A 27,478-nucleotide genomic window follows, 5' to 3' on the forward strand; every position below is an offset into this window, starting at 1 on the left:
TTTTTATAAATAGAGTTTATTTTACTTTTCTTAATTTGTTGATTGCATGGCCTAGTATATATACAGAACATTTTCCCTCCGCATATTTGTATGGATAGCCTTAACAGGAGCTGCCATAGTTCTCTGTAGGCAACAAAAGAAAAGCACCATCTGTCTTTGACAACTAGATACTGCTGTTCATTAGGTATATGTTTATAGCAATATCTGGGCTCCCACTCGTATGATGTTTATTTGTGCAAACATATCGAAATAAATGTCCCGAATGCTTAGAAAGCTATGCGCTCATACATAATAATCTACTAGAGGCAAACTATAGAAAAATACTTCATGCTTACTGCACAAATGGGGGTTTAGAGATTAGAGGTAAGGAGTCCATAATAATAATAATAAGGAATCCATAAATCAGAATACTCGTGAAAAATTCTGTTTATTTTTGCAAACTGTAGAAAATTGTGTCAGTGTATACACAATGTTAGCTAAGCCACTGTTGGATGAGGTTAAGAATGGATTCCATTGCTCCCTCCAGTATATAGACTGATAAACTATATAGACTTTAAACCAGGGATCCCCAACCTTTTATACCCGTGAGCCACATTCAAATGGAAAAAGTGTTGGGGAGCAACACAAGCATGGAAAAAGTTCCTGGAGGAACCCATTAAGAGCTATGATTGGCTATTGGGTAGCCTCTATGTGGACTGGCAGCCTACAAGGGACTCTGTTTGGCTTTACACTGGGTTTTTATGCCTCCAAACTTGCCTCCTTACCAGAAATTCAAAAATGAGCACCTACTTTGAGGCCACTGGGGGCAACATCCAAGGGGTTGGGGAGCAACATGTTACTCACAAACCACTGGTTGGGGATCATTGACTTTAAACTATAAAATGTACATATAAGGACTAAACTTTTTGATTTGTTCATTGTAGGAAATGTTTAAAGAATTAAATAAAGAATGAAATAAAGAAACAAAAAGAATAATCCTATTTCCATTGTATGGTTTGGTGAAATCCGTTATCTTCCAATGTATTTTTTAAATTTAATGTGGAAACATAGAATCTACATTATTGATGGGCGAAATTATTCTCCCAGGCATGGATTCGTGGTAAATTTCCATGCTCCGCCTTTGGCGGATTGTGTTGCAAAACTGGTGACAAAATTCACTGTGTAAAAATTCGCTGCACGTCCAAAAACACTGTCGCCTGCGTAAGAAAAAAATTGTTACACATGTAAATAAACTTGTGTCAAAAAAATGATGCGCATCGGAAAAATTGCAGCGCGTCAAAAAAATTACGCGGCAGATGATTTTTTTTTTTGCTGCATAGCATTTTCGGTGGCCCCTAATCTTTTAAAAGATTCGTGAAATTTTTGGCAAAGGGAAACGGGACAGATTCACTCACCACTAATCTACATTACTGGAACTCTCTAGATTGTACAGTGTCGACATATAAAAGCTCAAAATCATTGGGGTGCAACTTATTAGACACCCTCTAGTGACTAAAATTGCTGACTTTTTACCCAGGCCAAGTTGCCTGTTCTTTAAAAAAATGGTCTGGCCTTAGGTACTTACCTCCATAGCTCCAAGTTTTTCCGTGCTTCGCCATTGGCGAATTGTTTCGCAAAACTGGTGACAAAATTTGCTGTGTAAAAAAAAAATAGTTGCTCCCCAACCCCTTGGATGTTGCTCCTAGTGGCTTCAAAGCAGGGAGTTATTTTTGAATTTCTGGCTTGGAGGCAAGTTTTGGTTGCATAAACGCCAAGTATAATGCCAAACAGAACCTTCTATAGGCTGCCAGTCCACATAGGGGCTACCAAATAACCAATTATAGACCTTATTTGCACCCCCAGAAACTTTTTCCATGCTTGTGTTGCTCCCCAACATTTTTTCCATTTGAATGTGGCTCTCTGGTATAAAAGGTTGGGGATCCCTGCTCTAGTTACTAAAGTTGTTGACTTGCCTGTTCTTTAAAAAATGGTCTGGCCTGAGGTACTTACCTCCATAGCTCCATGTTTTACCCCCCTCTCTCTCTCTTTCTCTCTCTCTCTTTCTCTTTCTCTCTCTCTCACAGGAATCTGTTTCAAAGATTAAGGTTGGGCGCATTCACAGTACAGCGGGCTTGGAAAACAGTTCTGTACTGAGTATGTGCCGGTCTAGGGTGGGGCAAAAGATTCCTGGGAGCAGGAAATAATATAACGGCCAGTGATTTTAGCCCAGAGGGGTGCCTAACAATTTGGTATACCCCGGTGTTTTTGAAGTTTCTGTGTCATTTGAAGAGTTTACGGATACAATTATTTGGAAAATGACTTGTTGGTTGCTGACTGGTCACATGATCTCCAGTAAATAAGTTTATAGTTTATATTACCAGCATGTTTTTTTCATTGTACTACAGAATTTCATAACTCACAGGGTTTCCATGCCATTTTTATAGGGTCTCAACAAAGAAAAAAGTAGTGTTTTGAAAGGAATATCTAAGTTTATTATGTGTCCCCCTAAGAGCTGCCTTGCTAAGAGCTGTGAATTTATGCTCCATTGGGGTTAGTGAAACAATGGAAAATGCTAAAGCACGGGGTTATTTTAGGAAAATTAAAATGAAAGAATTAATATGCCGTAATCTCAAACCCTAGAACAATTGGTAATAAATTTATATTTTTAGATTTAGTTCCATTTTTTGCATTTTCTGAGAACAATTCACATGTATTCATATTAAGCATGATGCTGGGGTAACCTAAGGACAAACAAAATGTTTATTGCAAAAAAAAAAACCATAATGGTGGCATTGTGTGGATTTTGGCTCAACTACATATTAACCAAATATTTCATTTTGCACAAACTGCAAATGATTAATGCAAAATGAGTCCTTCTTCAATCCATTGTAATAGTTAAAGGAAGGTTCCCCCTTAACCCTTTAGGTGCTACATAACATAGAACCTACATTGTGTGGATAAAAGTACCACGGATAGAAGATTCTATGTTCTGTGGCACTTCTGGGTCTAGGAGCAGAGGAGTAGCTTTTAAAACTTCTCCTTCACTACCCATTCATTCTCCAGCCCCTAGGCAATGAGCAGAGGTGGGGAACAAGTGGCCCCAGGGGCACAATCGCCCAGGGGCCCCATAGGAAACAGCAGACACGTGCAAACGACATGTCTGCTGTTTCCTGCTCTTCTTTCTCCCCCAGAGCCACCCACTCACTGCATCAGAAGAAGATCCTCCATTCCTGCTACAGCTCCTCCAGGATGACCTGCCTGCCAACCCCAGGTTAGTGTAGAAAAAAAAACCACACAAACACGCACTTATTACATTAATACACACTTACACACATACATTTTGGGGGCATTGGGAGGCTTTTACACATTCACAGCACTCACACATACATAATAATATGCAATTTGTTAAGAGTACACACACATATACACACTTTTTTTTATTGCATTGGGTTTTTATATCTGAAAAAAATAATTTATTGCCATTGCGAATAGCATATGCGCTAACCACACTGCACAATACCTTTGTATGTTCTTTCAGTGTTTATATGACATTTTTTGGTGATTGTGGTGCATTTGTAGTCATTGTATTGCATTTTTAGCCATTTCATTGCATCGGTGGGGTTCCACATAGTTCATTGTGGTGAAAAATATGATCTTTTTTTAAATCTGACTCTTCCAAGCTTGAATTTTCAAAATCTATCAGTCAAAAAAATATTCAAAATACGAATGACAGCAATAAGGCGGCTAAAACCTCACAAGCTTTTATCAGTCAATGGGAGGTGTGTTTTTAACATTCAAGCTATTTTATTTTTAGGGTTTATTAAACAGTCAGATTTATAAAAATGAAAGAAACAATGTAATTTTTGTTGATACAACTTAACACAACTGAGTTTTTCCAATTCAAGTTGTTTTGTAAACATATTTGTAATCAAGTAAAGGAAAAAAAAACCTTGATTGAATGATGATTTTTTTTTTTTCCTGTGACAAGTTTAGGAAAATCAGGAATTTAAAGACTGATAAACGAGTAGTGATGAGCGAATATGTCCCGTATCACTTAGTCGAAAAATTTGCGAATCTTGCAAATGATTCGCAAAACGGCGAAAATGTTGTGTGTCGAAAAAAAATTCCGCACAACAATGACAAGTTTTTGCAATTTTGAAAATTCTTTGCAAGACGCACAAGTTAAAAAAAACTGTTGTGTGTGACAGTTCTTGGTCACCATGCCTGGCTAATTAATTTGCCCATCACTATAAATGAGTTGCTATGTTTTGACCTCATTAGTAGTGATGAGCGAATCTGACATATTTTTCTTAGCCGTAAAACGACAATAAATTTTTCAAAACGGCTAAAAATCCGCGAAACGCATTTCTCGCTCAACTTTTTTGTCGCCCGCGTCTTTTCTTTGCCATGCTTGCGTCCATCTTGAAGTGACCGCGCCCAATTTGCCCCAACTTTTTTTGACTCGCAACTAATTTTCCCGTGGTGAATTTTTGCTGAAGTTTCATGAAACAATCCGCCAATGGATAAATGCGTAAATTCGCCGCAAATCCATGCCTCGCTAATTAATTTGCCCATCACTATAAATGAGTTGCTATGTTTTGACCTCATTAGTAGTGATGAGCGAATCTGACATATTTTGCTTAACCGTAAAATGACAAGAAAACTTTCGAAACGGCTAAAAATCCGCGAAACGCATTTGTCTCTCAACTTTTTTGCCTGCGTCCATCTTGAAGTGACTGCACCCAATTTACCCCAACTTTTTTTGACTCACAACTAATTTTCCCGTGGTGTATTTTTGCTGAAGTTTTGTGAAACAATTCGCCAATGGCAAAATGCAGAAATTTGCTGCGAATCCCAAAAAAATTCGCTCATCACTAACGCATTTGTCTCTCAACTTTTTTGTCGCCTGCGTCTTTTCTTTGCCATGACTGCGCCCATCTTGACATGCCTGCGTCCATCTTGAAGTGACTGCGCCCAATTTGCCCCAGCTTTTTTTGACTCGCAACTAATTTTCCCGTGGTGAATTTTTGCTGAAGTTCCGTGAAACAATCCGCCAATGGCTAAATGCGTAAATTCGCCACAAATGCATTCCTGGCTAATTAATTTGCCCATCACTATAAATGAGTTGCTATGTTTTGACCTCATTAGTAGTGATGAGCGAATCTGTCATGACTGCGCCCATCTTGACATGCCTGCGTCCATCTTGAAGTGACTGCACCCAACTTGCCCCAACTTTTTTTGAGTCGCAACTAATTTTCCCGTGTTGAATATTTGCTGAAGTTTCGTGAAACAATTCGCCAATGGCGAAATGCAGAAATTTGCAGAAAAAAAATTCGCTCATCACTACTCATTAGGATTCAGAAAAAGGAAATGGAATTGGGTAAGTAACATATATTAGTAATCTGGATTTTACTTTCTGTGCTGCTTGTGCTTTCAAGCATATAACTAAAGAGCCGTTTCCCATGCTGACAATGAACCTTTGCTAATCCTTGGAGCGCATACCTTGCGGAATACCTTGTATAATAAGTACGTAACACCATATACTGGAAAAGGCCTGCTCATTAAATGCTATTTGAAACCTAATGTACTGCTTGCTTAACATTCCCAGTCTCCATCATCTCAATAAAATGCCCAACGTGAGATTACCTACAGTACTTAACCTTTCCAAGAAATGAAAACAAATCATCGCAAGTATCCAAATAATCAAGGCATAATTATTCGGTTATTGATTCCCCCTTTTATTTGTTTTCCCCTGCATATCTGTCATTAAGCTGTCCGAGTAACGAAATAAACATTATAAATTTACCCAACGAAAGGGGCTATTTGTAAGAAGCGAATACATACCAAACTGTCAATTGTGTTTCTGATTGCACGAAACCATTCCTGGACGGTAATGTCTGCGTCTGACTGGAAAAGGAACTCATTTCCTGATAACGTTGTGATCTGAGGAGAGAATGTTGGTGTAAGCAAGCGGCCATTGAAAGATTATTTATTTATACTGTATTCTCCTTTTGCATGGGAAAAGTGCCTTTGTTGCCTGGTTAAACAAGTGCCCGAGGATTTCATTTTCACTTTAAATCATTCATAATGGATCTCGGGGATACAGGTTTCCACTTGAAAACCAAGCGCAGTTTTAACTTCAATTCACAATATTTTCATTCTGATTTGACTGGGCCTCACCGGAGGAATGTCAGTTTTATTAAGTGTGAAATCTGTTGTGTGTTGTATAAATTGGCCCCATGGATCTTAGTTTTAGAAGCATGTTCTTGTAAATAGCACAGTATAACTTTTTAGGTTGGATTTGCTTTCTCTTTTTTTGTCCTAAATATGTAAGAAAAGCCATACTGTAGTATTAAGGCCTAGGGTGGAGCACCCAGCTTGGCTATGGTGGTGGTGGAACGTGGTTGGAAACCTTTAGCCATGGCTTCAATATACTGAATAAGTAGTATTTTCTGCATCCATAAAATAGATTTTATATGAATACAAGTAGCACAGTAATATAATAAATGTATGCCCATACGAGTCAAACTGCCACATTGGGCAGTACGGGCAAAACTGTCAACAATCAGCCCAAGGTTGACTAAGACCAAATGGGGACACAGACCAGGCATAATTCTAAGTAAAGAGAATTTCTCAAAAACACACACATACTGTATATATATATATATATATATATATATATATATATATATATACAGCATATATATATACAGCAATAATATTTTAAAAGAAGACATAACAAGAAGAAACTTTGGACTGCTTCTTCTTCTGCAACTGGTCACAAACACCGGCTATGATAGAAAGGTGTCCATAACCCAGTTTTATAGGAAGACTATACCCCCAGAATGAATACTTAGCCAACAGATAGTTTATATTATGTTAAGTGACCTATTAAAGAATCTCGCCACACTGGAATATATATATCAGTAAATATTGCCCTTTTACATCCTCTCCCTTGAGCCGCCATTTAGTGATGGGCTGTGTGCTCCCTCAGAGATCAGCTGACAGGAAGTGATGCAGCTCTAACTGTAACAGGAAGTAGTGTGGGAGCAAAAGTTAGAACTCTGTCCATTGGCCTTGGCCTTGGCTTGTTTGTGTGCACTGTGAATCCTATGATCCCAGGGGGCGGCCCTTAATTCTTATAATGGCAGTTATACTGCTAAAAAAAAAGTATATTTTTATAAAAATGGTTTATTTGAATGAAGCAGGGCTTTACATATGAGCTTGTTTATGCAATTTATTTTTATGTGCAATTGTTTTTATTAAGAAGATTTCTTAATATGAATCTGATTTGATTGCTATGACTGCACTATTCAATAAATCAACGGACCCCCCATTGTGTGTTTATTTTCATGTCTCCAAAAAGAGTCATGTTTGTCATTTTGCTTTGCCGAAAAATATGTAAATCTTTCAAAAGATTCGTGAAACAGCAAAAAATTTGCGAAAAGGGGAAAATGTTGCGCGTCGAAAAAAAATTGTTGGGCGCGACAATATGTTTGACACGTGACAATACGTTTGATGCGTGACAATACGTTTGATGCTAGCAACAATTCTTTTGACGCTCGCGCCATTTCTTTTGACGCTTGCGTCAATTTTGGACGCATGGCAAATTTAGCCCGCCAATGGCGAAACGCAGAAATTCACCGCAAATCCATGCCTGGCGAATTACTAGGTATAATTGGCATTGGTAAATGGAATTCCATCAATATTCTGCTACCACTAATATGTTATATCCCTGAGCCTCCAGCCTCATAGGCGCCGAACCGGAAGTCACTAATATGTTATAATGGTGACTTGTCCCAATGTCGAAAATGATGTAGGATAACTGTGACCTTAGAAGGGAGTCCCAGGATATTCCTTTACTTTGCAGGGGGGGTACGTTATCTTATTTATCTCTACATCAATAATTATTTGGTTAGAAACGAAGGATCTTTAGATGAGACACCAGCGCCGGATTCTATTCCACCCATTTCATCTGGCTCTCAATTCTGAAATCAGAACGCGGCAACGTCAGCTTGTATTTTATACGCTAAATGTAACACAAATGTAATAATTCTGTAACTAAACATGCCTGCAAAAAATATGTTAATACACAAACAATCTATACCGAGAAGAGTTTTTCATGCCAAGGAGGCTATTAAGCTATACAGTATAATAACATTTTAATAAATACGAAACGCAGTTCAAGTAAAATCTATGTGGTGATTTTCTTGGCACGATCCGCCCAGTGTACAATTTGGCATCTGTTTTCCAGGAAAGCGGCTGAGCTGCGCAATAATTATTTATTAGAATTTTTTAACAAAATTGTGCCTGGGATTTTTCAGCTTCTGTAGAGCAATGTCGAATATGGGAGATTTGAAAAGAAATTATTGTTTTTTTTTTTTAATCTTTGGAAAGATAAATACGGAATATTCTCTTCTAATCATTAGTACGGAGTAAATACAGGGTGGTTGTGACTCAGTATCTTTTTTTAATGTATTTCTTTTTAAGACTACGATTAAGGAAATCAGATCAGCGTTCTACAAAAAGTTTGGTGGTTTGCCACCAACAAAAACAATCATAAAATGAGGGTGGGGGCAAGAGCTGGAGACGAGAAAAAGCTTGGAATTGCTTATCTTGCAATATATATATATATATACTGTATATACAGGTATCAGACCTCTTATCTGGAAACCCATTATCCAGAAAGTTCCGAATTACGGAAAGGCCATCTCCAATCTTCCATCAAATAATTCACATTTTTAAAAATGTTTTTCTTTTTCTCTGTAATAATAAAACAGTACCTGTACTTGATCCCAACTAAGATATAATTACCCCTTATTGGGGCAGAACAGCCCTATTGGGTTTATTTAATGGTTAAATGATTCCCTTTTCTCTGTAATAATAAAACAGTACCTGTACTTGATCCCAACTAAGATATAATTACCCCTTATTGGGGGCAGAACAGTCCTATTGGGTTTATTTAATGGTTAAATGATTCCCTTTTCTCTGTAATAATAAAACAGTACCTGTACTTGATCCCAACTAAGATATAATTACCCCTTATTGGGGCAGAACAATCCAGTTGGGGTTAATTACTGTCTAAATAATTTTTTAGCAGACTTGAGGTAGGAGATCCGAATTATGGAAAGACCCCCTTATTTGGAAAACCCCAGGTCCAGAGAATTCTGGATAACGGGTCCCATACCTGTAATTAGATATAAACTCTCCTTTGCACCCCAAAGTAGGTGGCCCAACAGATGATCCAATCAACAATAGGAATCCTGCTTTTAGCATTATGTCAACTATCTTATTATTTAACACAGGGACATCTCTGTGTATTTTTGACATCTGGCTTATTTGGATCTATAAGTATTTCTGGAGTACAACCCCATTGACTATGTAGGGCAGTGATCCCCAACCAGTGGTTCAGGGGCAACATGTTGCTCCCCAACCCCTTGGATGTTGCTCTCAGTGCCCCCAAACCAGGGAGTTATTTTTGAATTCCTGACTTGGGGGCAAGTTTTGGTTGAATAAAAACAAGATTTCCTACCAAATAAAGCCCCTGTAAGCTGATAGGGTGCATAGAGGCTGCCTAATAGCCAATCACAGCCCTTATTTGGCACCTCCATGAACTTTTATGGTGCTTGTGTTGCTCTCCAAGTCTTTTTACATTTGACTGTGGCTCACGAGTAAGAAAGGTTGGGGATCCCTGATGTAGGTGTATACAGCCTCACCTTTAAGGGGGGACAGACCGGAGTCCAGTCAGAGAGAAGAGAGCTCATTAGCAAACCCAAGCCAAGCATCCAAAGTGCAAGAATTAATTAACTTAATTTTGTGCAGAACGCAGTATAGAGGAGGGCATAAGTGCTCCATAAAAAAGCACTAGGAGGCACACTATTGCATTGGGCAGGTCAGGCAGATTGGGCAGTGCTGGAAGCATGGCCTGGTGGGTTTTGGAGACCCCTTGGCTCATTTAAGCAACACAATAAAATGTAGTTAAACACTATTTTAATAAAGTAACTGGAATAATAAACTACTGGAGAAGTTCCATCTCCAGCTGCAACTGGGTCCATTGTTTAGATATCACTGATAATGCCTTGTGTTTATGCACTGGAGGGATATGAGGCTTTTTAACTGTTGCAAAGACTCTCTGCTACTCTTGTACAGTCAAATGGAGCACATCAGTTCTGCATGGCATCAATGCTATTTACTGTGCTTAATATGGATCCTGGACACCATTTATGGATGGCCCCCATGGCCAAGGATGCCATGGTAATACTGACATGTGATGCGGCTAAAAAAATACTTATTGCAGTGTACAGAATACAAAATAAGCTCTAATTCATTTCGTCAACATCCCATAATAAATATACTTAAGTCTGACATAATTATGGAATGCCAGCTAACTGTTGCAAAGACTCTCTGCTACTCTTGTACAGTCACACGGAGCACCTCAGTTCTGCATGGCATCAATGCTAACTACTGCGCTTAATTTATGGATCCTGGACACCATTTATGGATGGTCCCTGTGGCCAAGGATGCCAAGGTAATACAGGTATAGGATCCATTATCCAGAATGCTCGGGACCAAGGGTATTCCGGATAAGGGGTCTTTCCATAATTTGGATCTCCATACCTTAAGTCTACTAAAAGATTAATAAAACATTAATTAAATCCAATAGGATTGTTTTGCATCCAATAAGGATTATTTATATCTTAGTTGGGATCAAAGTACAGGTACTGTTTTATTATTAGAGAGAAAAGGGAATCATTTAACCATTAAATAAACCCAATAGGGCTGTTCTGCCCCAATAAGGGGTAATTATATCTTAGTTAGGATCAAGTACAGGTACTGTTTTATTATTACAGAGAAAAGGGAATCATTTAACCATGAAATTAACCCAATAGGACTGTTCTGCCCCCAATAAGGGGTAATTATATCTTAGTTGGGATCAAAGTACAGGTACTGTTTTATTATTACAGAGAAAAGGGAATCATTTAACCATTAAATAAACCCAATAGGACTGTTCTGCCCCCAATAAGGGGTAATTATATCTTAGTTGGGATCAAGTACAGGTACTGTTTTATTATTACAGAGAAAAGGGAATCATTTAACCATTAAATAAACCCAATAGGGCTGTTCTGCCCCCAATAAGGGGTAATTATATCTTAGTTGGGATCAAGTACAGGTACTGTTTTATTTCTACATAAAAAAAGGAAATCAGTTTTAAAATTCTGAATTATTTGCTTATAATGGAGTCTATGGGAGACGGGCTTTCCGTAATTCGGAGCTTTCTGGATAACGGGTTTCCAGATAAGGGGTCCGATACCTGTACTGACATGTGATGCAGCTCAAAAAATACATATTGCAGTGTACAGAATACAAAATAAGCTCTAATTCATTTCGTCAACATCCCATAACAAATATACTTAAGTCTGACATAACTATGGAATGCCAGCTAACTGTTGCAGAAGTATAACTCCAGCGAAGAACGATGGCTTTTGTAGATCCGACACAACCGATTGCCTGGGCTCTTATACTACAACTCCCCTTTAGTTCATAGCAACTTGTGTCGGAGTCTAATGAAAGCCAAGGGGTTAATATAGGCAATTGAGGACAATTAACTCTGAAGGATTAATACTAAAAAAAAAAAAAAAGTGTATGATTTTTGTTCAGCGCTTTCCAAGCCCTTTTTTTTTTTTTTAGCCGTCATTCTCATCTCCACAGCCGCTAGACAACGGAGCTTTCAAAAGACTGCTACTGCTCTCTGCAGTTTGAAAGCCTCCACTTCTTAATTTCCAGTGGTAATTAACTCTGTATCCCTCCGTAGCAGTGATTTGCACAAAGCTCTTGCTAAGTCTGCGACTGGCATTTTTTTTTTCTTTCTTTTTTCTTTTTTTTTCCCTGTGTACGTTCTTCGCTCACTTTTACTGTATATATTGACTCTTTTGGCTTTCCGATAAATGATTTCTTGGAATGGATTACTAAAGCATATTTGCACTTTCTGCTATCAAATTTTCAACACCCCTTGGGGAGAAAACATCAGCGAGGAATGTTAGCTTTGAGTCTCTCCGGTGATGGAACAATTTATGATCACAGGCTTAGAAATGATCTACGGCTAGGAATAGGCGCAAACAGGGAAAAGGCACAAATATCCGAATCAGACTTTGCTTACACGGAACGCGGCGTTGGAGCTCGCCAAACTCTAAGGAAGACAAATCTGCATGTATATAGGAAATCACACAAGTGCCACCTTTCATTTGGATAAGGCCCTGCTTTGCTTAAATCGTTTTTGAAAGCTCCTCGCCGTACAGCTTGCACTTAAGGCACGTTCAGACATAAGCGTGCATTTGTAACAGTTATGAATGCATAAGGGCAATCTAGACAACGAAGGAAAGGCCTGGTGTTGTCAAGAGCTCTCATTTAAAGTGGTAACCTTGCAGGATGCTTTTCCAAGATCTTAATGCATTGTAATAAATCTAACAACATAGAATTGTTTTGGGTTTTTTTTTTAGTGCTCTTATCCATACTTACGTATGGGATCTATTATCTGGAATGGATGGGGAGCTGGGAGAAGGGGGTCTTTCTGCAATTTAGAATAGCATATAGTAAAGGGGAGTACTTATGAACTGGGGAGTACCCACCCCTTCCCCAAACTTACCCCATACACACAAAACCTGACAACAGGTTGGGAAGAAAAGGCAGAAGTGTTTATATATATATATATATATATATATATATATATATATATAATAACTTATTGTAACATCACCGTTTGTACTACAACATTAAACAGCAGTAACCAACTCAATTAAATCTCCTAGATAACTGATACTGAGCTCAGGCCTGATACCTGTGTCCAACCAAAGTCCCTATCTAAAGTTATGCACCTCCCCCAGAACCCCAGGGCCTACCATTTACAACTACACCTTGCAAACTGCCTGTTTTAATTACCCCTGTGGCTCAGAATCAAGCCACTCCTGCTGCTGTGCCCTGGTCCCTTGCCTGCCAGAAACTAGTGAGTTTGCTTCTGGTGCCGGCAACCAATTTCCTGATACCCAATGCACCCCTGACCAATCAGACCCCAAATGGGTCCTTCACTAGGAGACAACTGAGGTGGGGGGGACTGCCCTCCTAGCACCCTCATACGCTGCTTCCATACATTGCCCTCCAGCCCATTGGGCCCCATATAAATTACTTGCAGATTGTGCTCTATCAAAGCTGAGCCCCTAGAGCTGAAAGGCAGCAGTGCTAACTAGGGATGCACTGAACCCACTTTTTTGGGTTCGACTGAACCCCCAAACCCACCCCGACAGATTCTGCCGAATCCTGAACCGAATCCGAATCCTAATTACTACCCTTAGGGAAGGGTCAAAAATTGGCACGCGCAGCCCAATTCCCCCCCCCCCTACCATTTAATTAATGCTAATTAGGATTCAGATTCCGTTCAGCCCGGACTGCAGATTCAGCTGAAACCGAATACTTCAAAAAAAGGCTGGATTTGGCCCGAATTCCAAACCGAATCCGGGACTTGAAGCATCCCTAGTGATAACCATTGACTGCAAGTTAGGGGACATATAGAGGGCAGGAGTGGCAACACCTATATACCGCCTACCACCCCTCATGAATACAAAGTTGCCAGATGCAGGTTGTGCTGTATTCATGAGGGAAAATCATTAGATTAATTGGCTTGGTACTTTTGCTTTTTTTTAACAGCAGGGCTCTCTAATCTCCGTCTCCTATTAGAGGACTACAGTTCCCAGAATGCCTCAGCAGATGAGCGGCACTTGTTACGAGCTGGACAGCTGCAAGGCACAGTTGTCTCCTTATCAGACACATTACTGATTACGGCTCAGTGTCGTTTTGTTCCTGAGACATGCGAGTGCAGAGACATAATGGGGGATATTTATGATGCACTCACTGGCACCACAAATGACCCTTGAGACTGCCACCAGCGCTTTTACAATGTCACCATTCACTGTAACACAGAGAAGCCAGTGGCCTTTTATTAAATCAGAGCCATCGGGGACAAGTAGTCCTGTCTCTATTGGATTTGTCACCGAGAGGCACTTGGGCTTTTATGGAGGGTGCGCACTAACGCAGCTGAGGTGTTGGTAACTTCCAGCTATTATCTGCCTGATTTTTATATTTAGCAAACAACTATGGGGCATGGGGATAAACACTAGATTTCACAGATGTTTTGATGGCTCTGTGTCAGTGGGATCCAATGGAGTCCGGGTCACACAGTTTCCTTTCTTGGCAAAACTGTAAGGAGCAGGTACTGAATAGTATCTCAAAAAATGTTCATCCAGGGCAGAAGATATTCAGAATCTCTGTATAATCAAAACTAATGTTATTTTGGTTTATATTATTGCTGTCTGGTCAGGGCTGGTAGGCCTAAATTGGGTGGACAACCCACAGGACCCATAGGTTTCCCCTTAAGTCAGACAGGTAGGTTTGAAATTTGGGCGACCACCGCAGGGTTGGGTGTGGGTCAGACTGGGTAAGTTCTCTCTTACTCTGTTCTCTCTTACTCTGCTCCCGAAGTTTCCCTGTCATGGAACCTAAGGTGCGAGCAGAAGTACCGTAAAGAGTGCAAAGATACAGGTGTTGGTCCCAGGGTTGGACTGGGCCGCCGGGACACTGGGAAAATACCTGGTGGGCCCCAGTGGCCCAGACCTGACCCTGTTGCCGCTTACCTTGGCCAGCGATGTCGGACGGGGGGCCCCTGCGGGGGGGGGGGAGTAGGGGTGCACGGTGGGGGGGCTGCACCAGTCCGATCCTGGCTGGTCCTATAATGGTAACATTTTGCAGGTTAGGGTCAGGTACCATTTAAAAGTGGGTTGAGTTTTCCTGACCTGCACATCACTAACTGGATGACTTTTACAGAATTAGTTACAATAAAGTACTCCTCCCCTGCCCAATCCCAATGAAACAGCTGCACATATTGTATCCGGGGCTAGAGATCAGGTGTTAACCCTTCCAATCCCTTTCCCTTGTCTCTGTCTCTATGTATTAGGCACCTATCTAGGGCTACAGTCACTGTGGTCAATAGGGTAAGAGAAGAGCAGGCAATAACCCTTCTAACTACCCCCATCCTTTTGCCTCTCTCCATACCATAACCGATGTATAAAGAAGAAATGAAAGCGTAACCCTTACGTTCTAACTCTAAAATTACTAAAATTACTTTCTTCCATATGAATTCACTATAAAGATCTGCTATCTGGAAATCCATTGTCCAGAAAACTCCAACATTGGACCATTCCATTTCCTAGCCTTACTCAAACTAACCATAAAATGAAACCTTATAACCAATATCTAGCCAGTATTAATCCAGCCAGTAAATGGCAACCTGCATTACTACTTGCTGCTATTAAAGGAAAACTATACCTCCAGAATGAATACTTAAGGTGTCTTTTCTACTAAAGGGAAACTGTTATCAGTGAAACCTGCAGCCTGATTGGCTATCAAACTGGTCAGGTGCCTTACATAAGAATAAATGTATTTAGATTGATGTTTAATGATGATGTATGGACTATAAGAACAGGATATCTCCTACTGGACATTTGTTATTGTCATGGATATAACCCTCCATATTAAATATTATTATTATTATATTGAAATTACATGTTCCATAAATGGCAAAAAAAAAAAAACAACAATCCCAGTGATTTTTATATTTTCTCCGCCAGACTCTCACTGAGACGCTGAGAATAAACCTTCCAAAGAAACGCACGCATGTTCTGCCATGGTATAATGAACGCTGTTTTTTTAGCTCAATGACACGAGTGTTAAAAATGCACTTGGTAGACATCTGCTCGGTATCCCAAGAGGCGAGAGGCTTATTTTGCAGAATGAAGTCCTTGTTATGGTCTCATGGACGTTAAAAAGAATCGCGGCTAATTATTTGGGTGCAGCTAGCCGCTCTTATATAATGGCGTTCCAAGTATGAAGGAATTTGCATTCTGTTTCATTTAAAGGAACACCGCACTTACTAACCTTTGTACATCAATCACCGAGCACTTAGCAATCAGTCAATACAATGGCACGGATAGGCTGTTATATAGAATGGCTTAACGACATCAATGCATACATAAAGGTTCTCTTCTGCAGTTTTAGTTCATTTTGTTCTTAGTTATTATGGCTTTTAACAATTATAACACATGCTGTTCATAGTTTCCACTGGTTTCAAATATTACGTGTAGCAGGGTATTTTTTTCATTTTTTTATTGTTTTTCATTTTTTATACTCAAATGAGAGATAGGTCCTGTTAGCTATGAGACTGACTCTCCTTGCTTTTGGGGCTCTCAGTCGTAACGAGAGGAAACATCTCAAAAGACACATAGCATTATCTATCTCTCATGTCTGAAATGTTTTATTAGATTAGACGGCTGCAGGAATGCCAGTGACTGGTCTAACTATAAAGCCAGCTCTACACACACCAATATTATAGTAAGAAACGTAGTTTCGTGCAATATTCGGTGCGTGTATGGCGGATCGAACAGGCGACCAATATTGTAGAAGGCTGCGGATATCGGCCGACTCATCTCGTTTAAAAGATTAAAATCGGCTGCCATTGAAGGTGTCCAAGCAAAATCTATGTTCAGGGATAAATCAGCAGGTGGGGGTAGAATTTCTATTGTTTCTACCTCCATATCTGACAATTTAGCCCTGAACGTTAGTGGAGTGTGGGAACGATCTTCGGAAAGATCGGAATTGGTACGTGTATGACCAGCTTAAGTGTAAAGGTGCCCACAGAACTTCAGATCCGCTCGCTTGGTGATGTCGCCAAGTGAGCAGATCTTCTCCCGATATCCCTCACCTACGGGTGGGTGATATCGGGAGAATCCAGATGGGTAACTACGGGTATAGGCAAAGTCAGTCCAGGGACCGCATCAATGAGCTGATGTGGTCCCCGATCCGACTAGATTTTTTAACCTGCTCGATCAAGATCTGGTCGATTTCACGCCCGTCGGTAGTGTCCATACACAGGCCGATTAGCTGCCGAATGAGTCTAAGGGGCCGATATCGGCAGCTAGAATCGGCCCATGTATGGGGACCTTAAGAACCGACGGAGTGGTTGATTTGCCCGTGATAGATCTCTGCTATCTTGAACAACAATCCACTCTGAAAAGTCTTTCCACCAGCAATAATAGGAGAAGCCGTTGGAAAGCCCTAGGTAATTCAAAGTCGCGCAAAGTTGCCTGTTAGAGGGAAGTTCACACAAATTCAAAGTGATGCAAAGGGCTTTCCAGCTGCGACTCCTATTGGTGTCAGTGGAAAGCCTTTCAGAGTGGTTTGTTGCCCCAGGACCAGACTGAAATGCCAGGGGCCCACCAGAAAACCTTGGACCATGACCCCACTCTCTAAACTATTATTCCTCCTTTGCTCATTTAATCTCTTTATTATCCTTATCCTTTATTATCTCTTTGTTCTCTTACAGGAATAGAGAATGACCATGAAGCAGGCCACCTGGAGTTAGGTATCCCGATGGACCAGTCCAACTACAGCAAATAGTTAGAAACAAGAGGTCCCACTGACACCTGGGCCCACCAGGAGTTTTCCTGATATTCTGGTGGGCCAGTCCAACACTGTGTTGCCTGATAGGCCTGTGTCTGTGTCATGCTCAGGGCCAGAACTAGGGGTAGGCAGAAGGGGCACGTGCCTAGGGCACATTCATAGGGGAGGGGGAGCGCTAAGCACGTACCTTTTCCTTTGCCTACCACTAGAGATAAGCAATTTTTTTGTATTCGCTGCGAATGTCCACATATTACCATTGATGATTTTTTTGCCAAAGCTGCTGCAAAAACTAAAAACTAAAATTCGGCGAATAAGAAAAAAATGTCGCCGTTGAGACAAAAAAGTCATAGTCGTGTCAAATAAGTTGCATTAAATAAGTCATGGTAGCATCAAAAATGTTGTGGTCTCCGTTTTTACCGTTTTACAGATTTCTCAGCAATTCCATGAATTTTTCAGCAAAGTGAAAAGGGACATATTCACTCATCGCAACCTACCACTGGTGATGAGCGAATCTGTCCCATTACGCTTTGCCATAAAATTTGCGAAACGGCAAGAAAATTTGCAAAAACACCTAAAAATTCTCCAAACGCTTTTGTCGCACAATTTTATTTTGTCGCCTGCATCTTTTTTGTCGCCTGCGTCTATTTTTTGTTGCCTGCGTTTTTTTTTTTACATGACTGCACCCAATTTCATCAAGTCCACACCCAATTTGACGCGCCCATGCCCAATTTGACGCGACTACGACCTTTTTTGGCCCGGCCACGACTAATTTTTCTGCCCCAAAATTTCACAGAAGTTCCGTGAAACTATTGGCCAATGGCGAAATGTGGAAATTCGCTACGAATCCAGGCCTGGTGAAAAAAATTCGCTCATCACTACCTACCACTAGTCTGGGCCTTTGTTCCTCGCTGCCCATGTCGGAGTGTGCATTGGAGTGCAGCCGGGTTGGCCAGTTTGTCCCGGCTCTGGTCACACTGTGTAAAGGTGGCCATACACGGGCAGATCCGCTCGCTTGGCGATGTTGCCAAGCGAGCGGATCTTCACCCGATATCCCCACCTACGGGTGGCGATATCGGGGAGGCATGTCGGGGAATTCGATCGTTTGGCCCTGGGGCCAAACGATCAAATTCTGCAAGTGGCAATGGGGCAGTCGGTTCGGGGATCGCATCAACGAGCCGATGCGGTCCCCGATCCGACGGAATTTTCTAACTTGCCCGATCGATATCTGGCTAATTTCAGGCCAGATATTGGTCGGCCAGTCCGATCGTTTCTGCCCCTACATGGGCCGATAAGCTGCCGAGTCGGTCCAAGAGACTGATATCGGCAGCTTCTATCGGCCCGTGTATGGGGACCTTAAGTGCCAAAAGACCTATAGAGATGTCCCTATGTTTCTTATCCCGCTACATGTGGTACATACAAGGCACAAGGCGGATTTGTACGATAAACATCTCTTTCACCAGTAACATAAAACATATTATCAATTAATTTCCTATTAGGAATTGTCCTGGCGCTTACAAAACCCATATTAATGTTTATCGATGCGGCTCAGTTAGTATCGGGCACCGGTTGGAAGCAGAGGGATGAATTTCCCGATCTGGCGCATTTGTAAGTGTTTCAGCTCTCCCTATTAGTTTAGAGATGTCTTTTTTTCCAATTAAATGTTAATGAGATGTTAAATCAAGGTTTTCACCGCATGTTTTCTGTGATTTTTCAGTTGGATGTCAAAAAAACCTATTATACAATTTAAAAGGCTAGTGGGCACCCAGGATAAGTTGGCCAACGTTGCTTCTCTTTCAATTAATAGCGCCGCAGCTTAACTGGTAGTGTCATAAATACCTATGGTGCGGCAAACTATGTCACTGAGCAAATAACTGCCGCTGAATTGCCTGCCCACAGCTACCGGCGGCCATATAATCTCTCACACTCACAGCCACTCGACATTGCAATGAATGTATGGCACAGACACGACAACCCCTCCGACGTGGTACCGCCCTGACCTGCGACCTCGAATAGAATCCTGCACAATGGAACATTCCACGGTGTCATAGATTTCTCATAACGCACAGGACAATACCTATCATAAAGCCTAATTGTCTCTAATTGCGCTTCGTTACCAGCTGGCTGATTGCTGATACATTTACAATTTATACCTTTGTTCTTCATTTGCAAATGTCACCCACCTGCATAGATTTAAATAAACAAATAGATGCGGCTCTTCCAACAAAGCAATTAGGGATGTTCAAAATAATGTCATCGGGATGGTAGTTCCAATCAACTAGGATCCAATCAGATTATATACATAACATGCACTGGAAAGATGGATAGATAGATTATAGAAAGATAGACAGATAGATAGATAGATAGATAGATAGATAGATAGATAGATAGATAGATAGATAGATAATAGATAGATGATAGATAGATAGATGATAGATAGATAGATAGACAGATAGATGATAGATAGATAGATAGATAGACAGACAGACAGACAGTCAGATAGATAGATAGATTGATAGATAGATAGATAGATAGATAGATAGATAGATAGATTGATATATAGATGATAGATAGATAGATAGATGGATGATAGATAGATAGATAGATTGATAGATTGATAGATAGATAGATAGATTGATAGATAGAATATAGATAGATAGATAGATAGATAGATAGATAGAAGATAGATAGATAGATAGATGATAGATGATAGATAGATAGATAGATAGATAGATAGATAGATAGATAGATAGATAGATAGATGATAGATAGATAGATAGACAGACAGTCAGATAGATAGATTGATGATATATAGATAGATAGATGATAGATAGATAGATAGATAGATAGACAGACAGACAGACAGTCAGATAGATAGATGATAGATAGATAGATGATAGATAGATAGATAGATGATAGATAGATAGATGATAGATAGATAGATAGATAGATAGATAGATAGATGGTGTTGCAGTCATACATAATCCCTACATATAGGTAGAGAGAGACAGAAAGGTCAACAGATTAAGGGGCATATCTATTATAGTGTGTAAGCCAACATCACCGGAGATGATGCCCATAGCAACCAATCAGGTCTTTGCTTTTGTTTTTTTATGTGTAGGTGACTGTTCAAATCTACTTGCTGATTGGTTTCTATGGGCATATACAAGTGAATTGGTTTATGATGATATTGGATTGAGTGCATTGTGTGGGAATGTGACCTTAGAGCAGTGATCTCCTACCAGTGGCTCATGTGTAGCTCCCCTCCGCAGGGGCCCCAAACCCCCCCAATGGACCCCTGTCGTGGTCCCCACAACATCCCCCACCCTCCCCCAAGCACGCATACTTAGGCGCATCGGAAGAGGGGGACCTGCGGGCCCTGGAGCACCCAACAGGGATCAGTTCTGGGCCAACAGGGCCCACCGGGTTTTTTGTCCCAGCCCAGTCTGACCCTGTGCACAGTCCATGTAAAGCACTACATAAACATGGTGTTTCTATATACATAATAGATAATAATAAGAAGAAAGAATTTGGAAAACAATTTGGAACAAACACACCCTCCATTATGCCAGCATCAGTGCTTAGTACATTATTTCAAATTACGGATTATTAGGTGCACTTTTTTTTTTCAAAAAATGTTTACTTGTTATTTTAGAAATTTTGCTCATTGTCAATACTTTATATTCCACGTTTCCATAATATTTGCTAGCATTTGTCTCTCCGTCACACAACATAGCCTTCATCTGGTGAGGAAACTGGGAAAAGTGTGTTTGCTTTGGAGCAGAGTTTTATTATGGGTTCCACCATTAGACAGTGATAGAACTCTGCAGAAGCTCTCAGGATAAAAGGACACCAGGGAACCGTGTTTATTTGGATTGGCGCTCATATACATTTGCTCCATCTATCATAAAGATCAAGACGTATATTCTACACATGTCAGACTGAAAAAACATTGCTCTCCATAGCCATTTTGGCAATACAATATGTTCAACGTTAAGGTGGAAAAGATATAAAGAGCTCTCCTTAGCTCAAGTCTGAGCACTTTTGACGTCTTTTCTTCACTGTGAAAAATATTTGCCAATTTACCGAAAACAGAAGAAAGAAATGTAGCCAAGAAGAATTTCCCTAGGTTTAAGTATTTGAGCTTCTATTATAAAGATAGAGCAGCCATTTTTGCACCTCATTATCAACCCTCCATGCTTATATTCCAGCTACAACTTTTATTTATGGCATAAATTCTCTATTTATGGCATAAATCCCCAACCTTTTTTTTTAACGTATAAGCCACATTCAAATGTAAAAAGAGTTGGGGAGTAACACAAGCATAAAACATTTTCTTGGGGTGCCAAATAAGGGCTGTGATTGGCTATTTGGTAGCCCCTATGTTGACTGGCAGCCTACAGGAGGCTCTGTTTGCCCCAAAGTCAGGAATTCAAAAATAACTCCCTGGTTTGGGGGCACTGAGAGCAACATCCAAGGGGTTGGGGAGCAACATGTTGCCCTGAGCCACTGGTTGGGGATCACTGCTCTAGAGAATTCTCCCCACTAGAAATGTATTGGGGGAAAAGTCACTGCTTTGTTTTAACAGACAACTTACACTGAGGTGCTTTGCCACATTGTGCTCTCACTGCCGTACTCATGATTTTTTTTTAAGTAAATAGGCAATGTAGTTATAAAACATATTTACAGAGGAGTAGTGGTAGTGATACTATAATTTATGTGGGGCCAATTCCCAGTTTATGGGGGGGCATTTTTGGGGGTTGGACTGTAACCAAAAACTTGATTTTGTCATGATTTGTTATGCGACAAAACAGCAACAATTCCGAATGCTAAAATACGCCCCTAAAAACCGTGGAGATCATGTAGAAGTCAGGTGTCCCTTTTACAACAGGAAGATCTTTCTTTGCTTTGTGGCTTTAGAGGCTTTTAGGTTCTTTTAATGCTGGCTTTTGAGCAACAATATGAAAAAGTTGCAGTTTGCGAAAATGTCCCGATTTTCGGGACTTTTCCATGATTTTTTTTTCCTTTTTCAGTTCAGTTTGATAAATGACTATCATTCGTGGAAATGAGTTTATTCAGGGTTTCTGGAAACTATAAAATCATTAACATCTAAATAGTAGGGATGCACCGAATCCAGGATTCGATTCGGTATTCTGCCTTTTTCGATAGAGTTCGGATCAAGTACAGGTACTGTTTTATTATTACAGAGAAAAGGGAATCATTTAACCATTAAATAAACCCAATAGGGCTGTTCTGCCCCAATAAGGGGTAATTATATCTTAGTTGGGATCAAGTACAGGTACTGTTTTATTATTACAGAGAAAAAGGGAATCATTTAACCATTAAATAAACCCAATAGGGCTGTTCTGCCCCCAATAAGGGGTAATTATATCTTAGTTGGGATCAAGTACAGGTACTGTTTTATTATTACAGAGAAAAGGGAATCATTTAACCATTAAATAAACCCATAGGGCTGTTCTGCCCCAATAAGGGGTAATTATATCTTAGTTGGGATCAAGTACAGGTACTGTTTTATTATTACAGAGAAAAGGGAATCATTTAACCATTAAATAAACCCAATAGGACTGTTCTGCCCCCAATAAGGGGTAATTATATCTTAGTTGGGATCAAGTACAGGTACTGTTTTATTATTACAGAGAAAAGGGAATCATTTAACCATTAAATAAACCCATAGGGCTGTTCTGCCCCAATAAGGGGTAATTATATCTTAGTTGGGATCAAGTACAGGTACTGTTTTATTATTACAGAGAAAAGGGAATCATTTAACCATTAAATAAACCCAATAGGGCTGTTCTGCCCCAATAAGGGGTAATTATATCTTAGTTGGGATCAAGTACAGGTACTGTTTTATTATTACAGAGAAAAGGGAATCATTTAACCATTAAATAAACCCAATAGGACTGTTCTGCCCCCAATAAGGGGTAATTATATCTTAGTTGGGATCAAGTACAGGTATTGTTTATTACTACAGAGAAAAGGGAATCATTTAACCATTAAATAAACCCAATAGGGCTGTTCTGCCCCAATAAGGGGTAATTATATCTTAGTTGGGATCAAGTACAGGTACTGTACAATTTTAAAATTCTGAATTATTTGATTAAAATGGAGTCTATGGGAGACAGGCTTTCTGTAATTTGAAGCTTTCTGGATAATGGGTTTCCAGATAAGGGATCCCATACCTGTACAAATGAGGAAGGTGCCATAAAGGAAGTCCATATAGAGAGGTAGAAAGGTAAATTATCTTTGACATTTTCAAATTTTCTTATGTTCTATTTTTGGTTGTTACTTTTATTCTGTTTTTTGTAACTGAAACATTTTTATTTTTTTTTCCTAATACTGTTTTTTTCCCAACACAGCTGAAATACCAAGTAAGCCCGATGCCGCTCCAAAGACATTCAATTTAAAGTAACGACGTGAGTCTGGAGTGCAATAATGAATAGCCGCCTGTACGTATTATTAGCACCCCAACCCTCATTACAGTCAATCATTTGCGGAAAAAGCAGGTTTCTCTACAGATTGCTAATATTCATATACATTTTGTATTAATAAATCTTTAACTAATGCCACCTGGAAAACAAAAAAAAAAATCTTTGTGCAACAGTCGCTGTTTTCTACCCAATTATGAACATTAAAAATGCATTCAAAAATGGTTCCTTGTCTTCTTGTACTAATTAGAACACCTGCTAACTTTTACTCGGCACAGACGTATTTGCATTTGATCCAGGATTTTGCATGTCGTTTGTCAATTTTTGATAGACATGAAATTTATAGAGAATTGTTCCCAAAAGTTAATCAGCATCTCAAATAACATCTTGTTTAAAAGGAATCAGCCCTCTATTGCATATTATGATGTTTTTTTTTCCCCCCCTTTCTTTCTTTTTTGTTTTTTTTTCCCTGGGAATCCTAAAGCGGTGCGGTGAAAGAGAAGATGGTGTTTTTATTCTGAGACTAGAACAGACTTAAAGCCCACAGATGTATTTTTGTTCACATGCTGTCCTGCATTGTAATCCTACACCTGCCAGTGCTGGGTTTAGATGAGGCTCTAATTAATGAGATTGTAAAAAAAAAAGCACTGCGATTCCGGGGAAAGCAGAATAAATCGGCACTCTATAGAGCGTTGGGAAGAGCTCACCTTGAGTCCCATGTGATTGGGCGAAGGTGCATGAAAACCGAGGACTAACAAAGACGTCTTCTGAGCCTAAGGCTGATGCCACACGCGGCGTAGGGCTGATTTTTTCGGCAAGCGGAAAAACGCTTGCCGAAAAATCAGCCCTACGCCTGCTACTTGTGCCTGCACCCGAATGAATGGGATACGCTCGGGTGCAGGCACATGTAGCCGATATATGCATGAAAACGCGAGAGAATGCAAAGTCTCGCATTTTCATGAGTATATAGGCTACATGTGCCTGCACCCGAGCGTATCCCATTCATTCGGGTGCAGGCACAAGTAGGAGGCGTAGGGCTGAATTTTCGGCAAAAGCGTTTATCCGCTTGCCGAAAATTTCAGCCCTACGCCTCGTGTGGCATTAGCCTAATTCTGAACAATTCAAGCCTATTTTTGAATATACCCATTCCCACACCTTGGGGCACATTTGCTTATCCACAAACGCTCCGAGTGTTCGTTCGTTCGTTCGTTCGGACTTTGTTGTGTTTTTAGCGTGAAAAAATCGGATTGGTTTTGCCACTGTTTACAATCATTTCGGGACTTTCGGATCACCAATACGATATTATCATGACTAATACGATTTTTTCGTAAGCATTTTCGTGATATTTGCTATCTTCAGAAATTTTCGTTTCCTATCCGAATATTTCCCATTCGGGGTTCGAACTCGTGTTTGGAAAAATCTGCTGTCCTGCATTGTAATCCTACACCTGCCAGTGCTGGGTTTAGATGAGGCTCTAATTAATGAGATTGTAAAAAAAAAAAAGCACTGCGATTCCAGGGAAAGCAGAATAAATCGGCACTCTATAGAGCGTTGGGAAGAGCTCACCTTTAGAGATGTAGCAAACTGTTCGCCGGCGAACTAATTCACGCGAACCTCGGGTGTTTGCAAGTTCGCAAACTTTTCACGTATGTTCGCGTGGCGTTTTTCCGCTGCGTTTTTTCTCGGCCTAAAAACGTCGCACAAGCCACACATGGCGTTTTTCACCAACACTGTGTCAACAAAGTATTTTTGTTGTGGCTTGTGCGACGTTTTTAGGCCGAGAAAAAACGCAGCGGAAAAACGCCACGCAAACCCAAATTGCGAACATACGTGAAAAGTTTGCGAACTTGCGAACACCCGAGGTTCGCGGGAATTAGTTCGCCGGCGTGAAAAAATCGGATTGGTTTTGCCACTGTTTACAATCATTTCGGGACTTTCGGATCACCAATACGATATTATCATGACTAATACGATTTTTTCGTAAGCATTTTCGTGATATTTGCTATCTTCAGAAATTTTCGTTTCCTATCTGAATATTTCCCATTCGGGGTTCGAACTCATGTTTGGAAAAATCTGCTGTCCTGCATTGTAATCCTACACCTGCCAGTGCTGGGTTTAGATGAGGCTCTAATTAATGAGATTGTACAAAAAAAAAAGCACTGCGATTCCAGGGAAAGCAGAATAAATCGGCACTCTATAGAGCGTTGGGAAGAGCTCACCTTTAGAGATGTAGCAAACTGTTCGCCGGCGAACTAATTCACGCGAACATCGGGTGTTCGCAAGTTCGCGAACTTTTCACGTATGTTCGCAATTTGGGTTCGCGTGGCGTTTTTCCGCTGCGTTTAAAAATGTCGCACAAGCCACACATGGCGTTTTTCAGCAAATCCCGTTTCCATGGTGCTAATAGTGCGAAATAGCAAAAAATGCCGCGTATTTCCGCTAGGTCTGCCAGCTGCCTTTGCGGTTTTACGCAACACTGTGTCAACAAAGTATTTTTCAGAGAAATTTTTGCCCTTGATCCCCCTGCTGCATGCCACTGTCCAGGTCGTGGCACCCTTTAAACAACTTTAAAATCAGTTTTCTGGCCAGAAATGGCTTTTCTAGGTTTTAAAGTTCGCCTTCCCATTGAAGTCTATGGGGTTTGCAAAGTTCGCGAATATTCACACTTTTTGGCGTAAGTTCGCGAACGCGTTCGCAGACTTTTGTTTTGAGGTTCGCTACATCCCTACTCACCTTGAGTCCCATATGTGATTGGGCGAAGGTGCATAGAAACCAAGGACTAACAAAGACGTCTTCTGAGCCTAAAGGCCCCCATACACGGGCCAATTTTTTACTGTCAAACGACCGATTCCCGAACGATTAAGTTATCGTATAGTTGATGGTGTTCGAACGATCGTCGGCCCACTAATCGACCCGACATTATCGTCCCCAAAATCGATCGGCCAGGTTTAAAAATTTTAGTCGTTTAACGATAAAATCTGCCAGTTGGTGTGAGTGTCAGACATTTGTCTTTGAACGATTGTTCTCTGCGCATGTCATGATTGCCAGCAGCGGAAGTCAACGAACATAAATAAATAAATACCGCTTCCGCCACGACATTGGATCGTACGTAGATGTACGATCATACGTATTTTAGGATGATGATACGATGAAATCTTTTGCAAATTATCGGTGCCCGTGGATGGCATATCGTATGGAAACCGGATCGCCATACGATCGTTTGTCGATATAATTGTTCGTCGCACAACGAGTGAAATCACCTCATGTATGGGGACCTTAATTCTGAACAATTCAAGCCTATTTTTGAATATACCCATTCCCACACCTTGGGGCACATTTGCTTATCCACAAACGCTCCGAGCGTTCGTTTGTTCGTTCGTTCGTTCGTTCGATCGGTCCAACCGTATATTCCGCAACTTTTTCGTACCTTGCGTGCCTTTTTTGTATTTTTAGCGCGAAAAAATCAGATTGGTTTTGTCGCTGTTCGGTACGAAAATTACGGGACTTTCAGATCGCCAATACGATATTATCGTGACTAATACAATTTTTTCATA

General features: G+C 40.4%; 1 protein-coding gene across 1 annotated transcript in view; it reads right to left on the reverse strand.

Moving 5' to 3' along the window:
- arhgap15 (Rho GTPase activating protein 15) overlaps positions 1-27,478 on the reverse strand; it is a 396,561-nt gene that overhangs the window by 196,756 nt on the left and 172,327 nt on the right. Inside the window, exon 8 of the mRNA XM_018097301.2 lies at positions 5,824-5,922. Coding sequence (XP_017952790.2) covers positions 5,824-5,922 — 99 coding nt within the window. The remainder of the gene's footprint in view (positions 1-5,823; positions 5,923-27,478) is intronic.

Source organism: Xenopus tropicalis, chromosome 9 (genome assembly GCF_000004195.4).
Source record: "Xenopus tropicalis strain Nigerian chromosome 9, UCB_Xtro_10.0, whole genome shotgun sequence".
Classification (NCBI taxonomy): Eukaryota; Metazoa; Chordata; class Amphibia; order Anura; family Pipidae; genus Xenopus; species Xenopus tropicalis.